We start from the raw sequence: 11,658 nt of genomic DNA, 5'->3' as shown, positions 1-11,658 counted from the left end.
GGTGGTGGTTCGGGTGAGAAAGATGAGACGGACGAAATGAAGACAGAAGAGAATGAAAGATTATCTGTGGAATATTACTGCCTCAGCATTTGCCTAAGTGATCCAAGGAAACCACAGAAAAACTTGTACCAAGGCAGACAGACCCGGAATCGAACCGGCGTCCTCCCGAATGCTAACCAGGGATTAGGAGTGCATCAGTGGCGTAAATGTCGATTTCGCATAACAGCCAGGGACGACCTCAAGTCCTTTAATGAAATTAGTAAATGACTTTGTACAATATTCAGAATTCAATGTTCTTGAGTTAATACCCAAGCTAAATTGATTAAATACAAAATTAATATGTTTTGCCAAATTTTGTAATATATGTTAGGTTCCACCTAATTAATAAAGCTTTTCTCCAATTATGATCATTCAGATAGAAATAAATATAATAAGAGCATTTATTTAGTTGGATATTAAAAAATCAATGAAATTTTTAAATATGCCGTAAAGACTAGAAAAATAACAAAATATACCTATTCCTATTTATTGTAAAATAAGAAAGCATAATGACTTCCGGTACAACCGGAAATTAGTTAACCTTGAGAATATTGTTGCTACATGTGTAGCACGTTCGGTAATTTCTACAACGAAATTATTTGAAACGTGGCGCTTCCATAATCCGCTATGTTTCTAATTAGTGGTTTCCGCAAAATACTATTATTAAAAAAGTTAATTACCATTGATTTAATTTCGAGATACAATTAATGTAGATTAATCCAAATTAACTGCAACGTACCATTAACAGTTCAATTGCAATTAAATTCAACTGCAATTAGATTAATCACAATTAATTTTTTAATTAACCGATTGAAATTTTAATTTATTAATGCCCAACACTGATTGGGGTGTAACTACAAAGAAAACAGATTTGTACTTCTTTTTACTGTCTTATCATTAATGAGAATCGTGTAGCTGCCAATTTCTAACCAAAGAATCAAATTTAGTACATATCGAAGAAAATGATAATGAATCTTCAATATGAGAATCTAGTGTAATCTTCATTAACTTTAAATATGAAAAAGTCGATTCACATAAGCATCTAATTTGAAATAAAAATAAAATTCACTACATTTGATGATATTTGGATATTTACAAAAATCTTGTTCGTTTTTTGCTTTAATGATTATATCGGTTTGTAAAGTTACAATTCCATTTTCAACCGCCTTCTTTTTCATACGAAACATGTCTTGACATTTTTTCGTAAACATGCTTCAAATTTAAATCCTTCCTGAGAGAAAAAGAAAATTGCACATCTTTCATTTTTTTAAAATCATAAAATCTAATTTGTTAGTCTTCAGTCACCTCTCCAGTTTCTGCAACCTATTTTTTCACAAATTATAACAATTTAGATCGACCAAGTTTAGGAAATGATTTAAACTAATTTGTATTTTTCATTTTGTCCATTGGAAAAAACTGAGATGACTAGTCGACTATGATCTTTCGACCAGTCGATGTTGATCATACCTGCAGGCCTCTCTTTTCCATTGGGCATTCTGGGCCCAGCGCCCCGCGATCGACGATCTCCTTAGTTTCGGCCAGATCCATTTACCAACCGAAAACCAATATTTATTATCGATAAATATATTTATTTTAAGAAAATCAACCAATAATTACAAAACAAAATTGAAAACAAATTTCCAAATGTAGAAAGTGTACTGAGAGTCATTAAAACATAATAATAAGTAACGAATGATGAGGATACTGTGGACAGAGAAGGTTAGAAATGAAGAGGTATTAGAAAAAAATAGGTGAACAGAGGACTCTATGGAAGTAAATAAGAAATAGGCGAGATAGGTTAGTAGGACATCTTCTCAGGCATGAAGATCTAGTCAGAGAAATATTAGAGGCAGAAACGGGAGTTAGGGGGGGTAGAGGTAGATCTAGATTAGATTACTGTTCGCAAATAGTTAAGGATGTGGGTTGTTCTAGTTTTAGGGAAATGCGAAGATTGGCTCAGGATAGGAAAGAGTGGAAGTGCGTGTCCAACCAGTGTTAGGACTGACGACCTTATGATGAATAAGTAACAACATTGGGGAGCGCTGCATTCACCTTACAAAAAAGATTGACTAGTATATCGCTAATATCCATAGAACGTGATGTGCTCAAAGACATAGGGATTGAATAACTGATTGACGACTTTTCTTTTATCGAAACTTTTCAATAAACATAGAATTTTAAGCACTAACCTATGAATTCTGAAGGAGTTACTGTTCCGAATCATATATTACCGTTATCCTTATGTACCCAGGGCTTTCAGTAGGTTAAAGATTAATGTACCTAATACCTGGTGTGGAAGTCTCGAGTCTCGATTATATTCAAGCTTTTCTGTTGTTTCCTTTTCCTCATTTATTAGGCGAATGTAGCTGTCATAATATTCCATAGACATTTTTCCACTTCTCTTCGGTCCTTTTGTCCTTCTCAACTATCTCTACCCAACCACTACACTTCTTCAATTCTTGAGAAGAAGGGTCTTCCGCGATACTTGCGGCTTTATAATAGAGTGGTAGATATGAGGTACAAGGACTGTCCACTTATCTGCTTTTACCTTTGTAGGCGAACAGTTTTTCCGGACTACGCCGGGCGAAAGGCCCTCTTCAGCCTCCTTTCAGCAATCATGGGAATGGGTGGGTGGTGGTTCGGGTAAGAAAGATGAAACGGACGAAATGAAGGCAGAAGAGAATGAAAGATTATCTGTAGAGTATTACTGCCCCAGCATTTGCCTAAGTGATCCAAGGAAACCACAGAAAAACTTGTACCAAGGCAGACAGACCCGGAATCGAACCGGCGTCCTCCCGAATGCTAACCAGGGATTAGGAGTGCATCAGTGGCGTAAATGTCGATTTCGCATAACAGCCAGGGACGACCTCAAGTCCTTTAATGAAATTAGTAAATGACTTTGTACAATATTCAGAATTCAATGTTCTTGAGTTAATACCCAAGCTAAATTGATTAAATACAAAATTAATATGTTTTGCCAAATTTTGTAATATATGTTAGGTTCCACCTAATTAATAAAGCTTTTCTCCAATTATGATCATTCAGATAGAAATAAATATAATAAGAGCATTTATTTAGTTGGATATTAAAAAATCAATGAAATTTTTAAATATGCCGTAAAGACTAGAAAAATAACAAAATATACCTATTCCTATTTATTGTAAAATAAGAAAGCATAATGACTTCCGGTACAACCGGAAATTAGTTAACCTTGAGAATATTGTTGCTACATGTGTAGCACGTTCGGTAATTTCTACAACGAAATTATTTGAAACGTGGCGCTTCCATAATCCGCTATGTTTCTAATTAGTGGTTTCCGCAAAATACTATTTATATAGAGTGTTGGTTAAATGTGGCAAAAGTTTCCTAGAATTTTGAATTTCAGGCCACCTGTGAAGAGGTTTGATATGTAATACATAAATACGTATAGTTGAGACGATATAAATTTCTGTGAGAATGGACGTATCTTCTTTCTTGCTGCCACTTGGGACTAGGGTTGCCACCCGTACTTTATTATAAACTATTGTACTCTATTTCGACTGTGCGTACGTTATACTTTACAAGACACATGAAGTACGCAAAAATACTTTATTTAAGGCCGTAAGTAAATATCGTAATTTTGTAAGCGATTATTCGAAATTCAGACTACTTTAACATCAATAATATTGCACAGAAAAAATAGCAAGCCATATTTACGGAACAACCTGATTTCCCCAATCTGTTCAAAGTAGTGTCACTTTTGCTGTCCGTTCCGGCCACTTCAGCATTTACAGAAAGAGTATTCTCTGTTATGAACGCAAAGTGGCGGGACGACAGGAATAAAGCTTTATTAAAACTAATTAAAAATGAACTTTTAGTCTACTTAGATCTTTGTTTGCCATGTTTAGAGGCTATTAATGTATTTAAGAGCGACAGCAATTTGTTACTGGCTGCGAGGTGTAACAAAAAATATGTTTTTAAAAACAAAAAATAAAATACTTTATTATTATGCTGAGTACTTTTTTTTAACCTTTTAGTCGAGAAATACTTTATGTAAAGCCCGAAAAGGTGCCAACCCTACTTGGGATTGTAGTCATTCTCTGCGTTTTGGGAGCGCCCTTGCTAAGTTAGGAAATGCTTCATGAGTAGTAGAATAATAGTAAGCGGTGCAGCGGTTACAGGTTGCTTAGGTATACTTCATTTACTTTCTCTAGCATGTGCCCCTTCCAATGTCTTGGATGCGCGCTGGTAAAATCGTCGGTAGAGAGAAAAAAGCTCATTATACTCTCAGTTTTATTGCGGACTATGTCAATTTTAAAGCACATCAACAACAAACGAAAACATTAATGAAGTGAAGAAAATCGTATTGGTCAATCGTCGAATCACCGCTAGAAAAGTACCAATGATTTTGGCATGAAACGGGTCGCCGCGAAATTCGTACCAAAATTACTCAATTTCGACCAAAAACAGCATTGTAATAACATTGTTAAGGAGCTGTTGGATTCTGTCCGCGACGCGGAAACCAAAGCTCAATAATCCCAATGGAAGCTGCCACACGAGCCAAGACGGAAAAAAGCACCCCAAGTTAGGTCGAATGTGAAGATTTTGCTTACGGTTTTCTTCGATTGCAAGGGCGTGGTGCATCAGGAGTTCTTGTCATAGGGTAGAACGGTCAATAAATAATATTTTCGCGAAGCAATTCGCCAGAAACGTCCGGATTTGTGGAAGAACAAAAATTGGCTTCATAATTTAATAATGATAATGCCCCTGATCACACATCGTTGCTTGCGCGCGAATTTTTGGCCAAAAACAACACACCGTATTCCCCAGATCTGGCCCCCTGTGACGTTTTCTTGTTTCGGAAACTGAAGAGGTCCAGGAAAGGACGACGCTACGTTACGATTGAGAAAATAAAGATGGCATCGAAGGAGGATCTGAACAAGAACACAAAAAATGATTTTTTGAAGTGCTTCGAGGATTGGGAAAAACGTTGGCACAAGTGTATAATATGTGGTGAAGGTTACTTTGAAGGGGGCAAAATAGATATTCATGAATAAATGAATAATTTGTGAAAAAACACAGAATTCACAATAGTTTTTGAACAGACCTCGTATACATTCTTAACGGAACCAGAGAACCCTTAAATTTAATAAGGCAAAAGAAAGATGAAATTCGAAACTTAATTGAAAGTACCAAAATCCTTGCTGGAAAAAGTAACAATTAATAAAGAACAGGATTTCGAAAGCTCACCGAAAACTAAGATTTCCGTCAATAATTGATATCTGCAGATCCAATACAGCTAGCTTTAAATACAGTTACAAACCTTTTAAAAGATCAACTTAAAATGGTTATAGAACGTTTGAATCCAATATCAAATATTGTCACAAATGTTTAGACAAAAAGAATCTTACAAGTGAAATTATTGAAAAATGAATTCTGGTATATCAACAGGACTGATTCATTAACGCTCCTTACGCAGTTCAGAAACCCGATTGCTCTTCTATGCAAGATATCATAAAGGTAGCTGCTAAATATGCTAAATATTAAATAGCTATTGAGGCAACTTTTAGTCTTTGTCAGCTAATATTTACGGCAAGTTATTCGGTGGCTTCTAACGAAAGAAAATAGTTGAAATTTCGGACAGCTTCACCATGAAAGAAGAGAGACTTGATGCTCTAAAGATTATAAAAAGCAAATACTCTTGAACTAAACAGTATGACAAATTTACGGACGAAACTTAAACACAGGCGAATTCGAGTAAGCTAATAATACCTATTAATCTATTGGGGGTCTGAATGAGTTTATAATTATTATGAGATTAAAAAAATGTCTATCGAGGGTTTAAATCTAATTCCAAAGTGGCCCACAAAATCATTTGGACTGGCCACCTCTGTTTTAAAACAACAGACTTTGTCATTCTTCTGACTGATATTTTTGATGTCATGTTTATCTACACCCCTTCTCGTTATATTTAATATTTACGTACATATTATTCTTATATATTCTTGTTGATATAATCGTTCAAGATATTCCACTGTTATAGTTATACTACAGCAAATACCCCTTGCATCAAACGATATGACAAAAATCATCAAAAGTCAAATTATCACCATGTTTATACACCTTTTACTGCGATATTGCTTTGGTCTATTTTTTTTTTTCTTTTTGTTTTAACTGACGATGAATTACGAAGTGCGCACTTAAAATTAGATATGTAGTTACCTGCGGAAAACAGTCTCAGATCATCTTCTTCGTCTTCCGTACATACTGCTGCGAGTAACTCATTATATCCCGGATTTTCGGTAGAAAACACGTTAATACAGTAGCTGTCCATGTTGAAAATGTCAGTCTCAGACAGAAAAAGGCTTCCGTCTTCTTGTAAATAGAAGTTATCTTCATCGGCAGAAAACAGGACGCTTGGACATGCAGGTTTTCCATAAATTGTATGAAACTCGCGTTCGTTTTCGCTAGTAACATTTTTTACGTTATCGTAACTGTAAATTTCGTCGTCGTCAAATTCTGTACAATTATTAGTAAAATACTCCTTTTCACTACAACATTTCCTTACGCACTGTTTCACGTTACAAATGCACCCCCATATTTCTCCATCCCTTCGGAAATAATTGTTTTTCTCATACAAAACGTTGTTGAAAAGTATCGAATCGTTTTCGAAAGTTTTACCGTCCGTTATCTTCTGATAAAACACGCCATCAGTAAAGTTTTTAGTTTCGAAATTTGGACACGAAATCTGAACTCCCGAAATGCCGAAAACGAAAATGAATACAAATGTCGTTAAAGTTGCCAGGAATAAATTCATACCGCGCCTTGTTCTGCTTGTCATTGCTAAGACAAACTCAAACACTAAACTGAATTAAATTCGGGTGTTGTTTTATCGTGATAAGTGTCCACGGGTTGGACTTCACAAAACCACTGCCTACACGCACACACAGGAAATGCAAATCCTGCCGACTAAAAACGAAGAATTTCGAATTTCGTAACAAAACTTATTTACAAGTAGCCACTGAGTAGTATACGTACGTGCATGCTTTTATTCGGACTTTATTTTCCTAGTGTATAGTTTATGGAAATAAAATTAGACCGTATAACAAATATTTATAGTAGCCATTCTCGTTAACTGTTCAATTTTATAAACTCAACGCTCATTTATGTAAGAATTATGTATATACAAGTACATGGCATTTCAAAATAACCCGTCCAATGTTAAGTGTTTGTGTTTTTCTAAACTGGACTTTCGGGATAGGAGGGAGTTGTACAGAGCAGAAGTTCCTAAAGTCCAAATCCAATATTAACGTGTTCATTTTCATCACACACTTAAAGACAAATCAGAATTTAATGTGCATAACATCATGAACCCTTTAAAAATTAAAGTGCTCAAAAAAGTAGGGGTAAAGGTCTAGATGATGGCCCCCACCCCCGAAGGAGGATCAAAAGAGGAGATCTCCCCCACCACTGTACTATAAACATTTCGTGGCGGTCTCAGCCCCATAAAAAGTTATGGTGGTTCAAAGTTAATAAATATGCCAATTTTTATACATTTCTAGGCATGTAAATATTTATATAGTCATTCTTAAACAATATTCAAAGGTAAAACTAAAACTATTGAGAAAGTTATGTAAACCATTATTTAACTATCTTTATCAATAGGGTAGGTTAGGTTAGGTTAGGTTATCGGATTTTGTTCAACTGATCACCCTCTTTCGATCCCCCACCTCCACCCTCTTGAAAATATTTTTTTTATTGAGTTTTATTTGAATTATAGTGTATGAAAATTGTCAAAATAATCAAATTTCAATCCCCATAACTTTTTATGCGGGTGAGACCGCCACGAACTTTTTATGGTACAGTGGTTGGGGAGACCTCCTCTTTCGATCCCACCCATCCCCACCCTCTTCGGGGGTGAGGGCCATCATCTAGACATTTACCAAAGTGTGTCCTTCTTTCCTATTTTTCTTCCTCCTGGGCTACTTATTGAGACGACATTAAAAAAAATTATAAGACAGCACTTTAAAATCTATAGGTTCGTCTAAGAATTTACAGCCTCTAGCTGAAATAGTAATTTAAAAACAAAAAATACTTTTTTTTGAGTTGCTAAGCGTTGTAGTTTTTATAAGTTTTCTCTTCATGCATCGCCCGACGCCCTCAATTTTGCCACCCCTCATTTTTGCCGCTCTGGACATTTGCCCGACTGCCCCCTTTCTTAAATCGATTCCTAACTAATGCTTACTCAGTGTGTATTTATTTTCTAAAAAACAATCGCTAAGCAAAGTAGATGGAATCCCTTTTTTGTGAAGGTACCTACATGTTAATTGACAAACCAACGACTGAGTTCATCATCATAAGCTCGTTAGTCCTAAGACTTAGTTGGACACACACCTCTACTTTTTCTTATTCTGAGCTAATTTTCGCATATTCCTAAAGCTGCATCATCCCATATCCTTAACTATTTGTAACAGTTATATAATCTAAGTTTAGCTAGTTAAAAAATAAGTAACTTTTAACCCCTTTTGGCTTGATTTCACAAAAAAAAACAGGGGAAGAATAGGGATTACAATGTAACTACTTACTTACTTTACGATAAAATATTAACACACTTCCGCACTCTTTTTTGTGATCTTGTGTTGACCGAATTATTTGAAATGCCCTGTACGACTTCATCCTGGTTAAAATTTGTTCTCCATAAACTCACGCATGCATGCAAAAATAAGGAAAATTAGAAACCTTTGTTAACTGCTGTTACTCAACAAAATCAATTTAATGGTTAAAACGATGCATTTCAATTGGCACCCATCAACAACTGAAGTTTACAATAAAGAGGAATGTACAATGTATGTACATATTTTGTGTATATAATACATACATACATTTCAATATAACATCATAAGTCTTGCACATAAGTACAGTGGATCAAGACGGTACCTTATTGCACAGGGACTCACTACATTATGTGAGTATGTGAGAACGATAAGGTAATTTTGTAAATAAATTGGCATTATCGCCCGATTGTCAAAGTCAATAAAAATTTCTATTATATATGAGTGATACTTGAGGCATGTACTTTACCATACTTTTTTTATTTGTATTAAACCCAGACCATCTCTTTCAGTATACAGGGTGTAATAGAAATAAGTGCCGAGCTTTGGGGGATGTAAATTAATTACAACTCTTGCAGCTACATGGATGGAGAATGCGAACATTGTCAATTATCTAACCACTTGGATAATTGTAAAACAGTTCTTGAAATCGCTGATTATTGTGAAAATTCAAAATTTCGTCCCTCTTGAAGCAAAGTTGTATGTAAATAACCCTCTAAAAAAATAGTCTATGCAGTATTTTTCTTTCGAAACTATCGACACAAATCCACTCGCGGCTGAAAATCAGTTTCAAGCGAGGCACGCACTTGATAAGGATGCAGCAACTGTTCCTTTAAAAGTTGCCACACTGTCACATGAGAGGTTGGCGGTTAACAATATATGAACAAAAAAATATAAAACAATACTACAGTGAGGATGGTAATTACCAGCTGATTGAGCGCAGCGTAGCGGGGCGTATTTCTTTGCCAGGGCCGGAATTGAATTTACCTGTAGGTACTTTCAACTACGTTTTTCTTGAAAACGATGAACATTCGGAGATACAAACATTTACTTTATTTTCACGTTTTGTAGTGCTCTATCACCTCCTGCAAGTTCAGCATTTATTTCTATTTCTGTTACACACTGTAAAAGAATTACTGGGATAATACATTCTTGTGGGTCATGTCTCCAAAAAAAAAAAAAGATCGAACCGTTTAGCACAAATCCCTAATAATGTCAAACCATTAGTATTTATTAAGAACAAGGCATAACAAGAAACAAAAAATAAATTTTGACTGTTTTCCACTCCCGTCTAAATACCCCCACCATCGCACAATAAAATGAAATCCTTTCAATAGATGTTACTTTTGTGTACTTTAGGTATTTTAGTGCCCGGTAGTCTGTTTCGCGTTAATATCAGAAATAATAAAATAATTCACATTCTAATAAATCCCACGCTGTACGTATCATAGTATATATATCCGTTTTACTTAAAGAAGCGTCAAACATATCAGATAAAAGTAATCCTTTCTGAGGATTAGAGTTACAGGTACGTTAGCGGGTCGCATTAAATACTCATTTAGAAATGCGCCAAAATATTACCACTCACTATCTAATTGTCATGTGATATGTAATCTCGCATTTAGGTTAACATTTTCTCGAATATTTAGTGTGTCGAAGTACTGCAGAATAAAGCAATTTACTACTACTTTAATATTTATCAAATCGCAACATCCACTTTTCATATGTGTGTATTAGGTATACTTACATATATTTTATGAATAAATATAATCCTAAACTTCTTCGTACTCGATAAATTCGTTCCTAAAAATTACACATAAAAAAATTTTTTGAAAATCCCCTTCGCATAAAAAGTGTATGATATTCAGATGGCTTTAAGTCAGCTTTTAAATACCCGATGGAATGGCTCTACTGTTCGTTTCAAGAAGTTGGAGATATGCCCCTTCCCTTTATTAGGATGCGGCGTAGCATAATTCCAAATTCAATCATAATTGTCTGCGTAGCTCATTTCTTCACCGATCATCGAGCAAGAGCTAGGCAAAAGTGTACAGTACCATTTGCAAAATTATTTAAACTGCCTCGTTAAAATTTAAGAATATGATTTATTTAAAAGCATATTTAGCCAAAAATAATAACAAGTGAATTAACTTAACGTTCTACACACCTATAACACTTTTTCTTTGTTTTCTATTGTTAATTTATATACATTTTTGTTTTAAGAATTTGCTAAACATTTTCGTCTAGGACTGTACAGTTCTAGCCGATCTCCTAAGACCGCCCATCTAGAGCTCTGCTCGTTCAAGCTTGTTCAAACTATTTCTGTCTTGCTCACGCCTAGTGTGTATTCTTTCTATCTTCAGGCAGATTTCTTCAAGGTCACAATTCAAACCAATTGAAATGGGCTGTACACATGTAAGGTTGTCATACCCACTGCGGTTGCTGGGAATACAAAGATATGTTCTAGGTCGTAGAATTTTCAGGAACTTCCCGGAAAAACCTAACCTGCATGTAATATAAAAAAAAAATTGGATTTAAAACGTGAGAGCTTTTGCTCGGCTGGATTTTGTTACTTAATTTCAGAAACTCTCGGAATTCATGTCAAAATTGACTCAGACGAACTATATGCCTATCGACTTTTGTTGTTGGATGAATGTTCTACGACAGCATTTTAAAAGTTAAATAAACAAAAACGGTAAGATGTGAACAGTTTCTAAACAAAGAAGATTGGTCTCATCATTGGATGTATGTATATACTTGGGTAAAATATTGTCACATATATGTAAGCAACGCAACATACATACTGGCAGAGAAGACCAGACCAGGTTTCTAGACGGCATATACTGGATCATTCTAGAAAACGGCCGGCCTCTATAAATATTTGTGCGAGATCGAGTGGAGTTAGTACGAGTTCAAGTTCCATAGTGATACAAAGAAGAAAGAGCGAAAAAGTAAAAGTGTTCCTATAGTGGTGAATTGTTATGCAATTAATAACAAAAATATTAATTATACAGGAAATAGTTAAATAAAA

The 11,658-nt window shown here is 35.0% G+C and overlaps 1 protein-coding gene across 3 annotated transcripts in view; it reads right to left on the bottom strand.

The window, feature by feature from the left end:
• LOC108738325 (G-protein coupled receptor Mth) overlaps positions 1 to 8,929 on the bottom strand; it is a 58,959-nt gene extending 50,030 nt beyond the window's left edge. The window contains exons 1-2 of one of the 3 annotated variants that reach the window (XM_018471701.2): positions 8,758 to 8,929; positions 6,241 to 6,987 (exon numbers count right to left, since the gene is read on the bottom strand). In XM_018471701.2, the coding sequence (XP_018327203.1) occupies positions 6,241 to 6,859 (619 nt within the window). In that variant the 5' untranslated portion in view covers positions 6,860 to 6,987; positions 8,758 to 8,929. Of the gene's footprint in view, positions 1 to 6,240; positions 7,396 to 8,757 lie in introns of those variants that run through there. The other 2 variants (XM_018471700.2, XM_018471706.2) reach the window with 2 other exon arrangements.
• Between the last annotated feature and the right edge of the window lie 2,729 nt (positions 8,930 to 11,658).

Source organism: Agrilus planipennis, unplaced genomic scaffold, assembly GCF_000699045.2.
Source record: "Agrilus planipennis isolate EAB-ADULT unplaced genomic scaffold, Apla_2.0 scaffold190, whole genome shotgun sequence".
NCBI classification, from domain to species: domain Eukaryota; kingdom Metazoa; phylum Arthropoda; class Insecta; order Coleoptera; family Buprestidae; genus Agrilus; species Agrilus planipennis.
The sequence above is the reverse complement of the archived record's forward strand: the minus strand, read 5'-3'. Positions and strand labels throughout refer to the sequence as shown.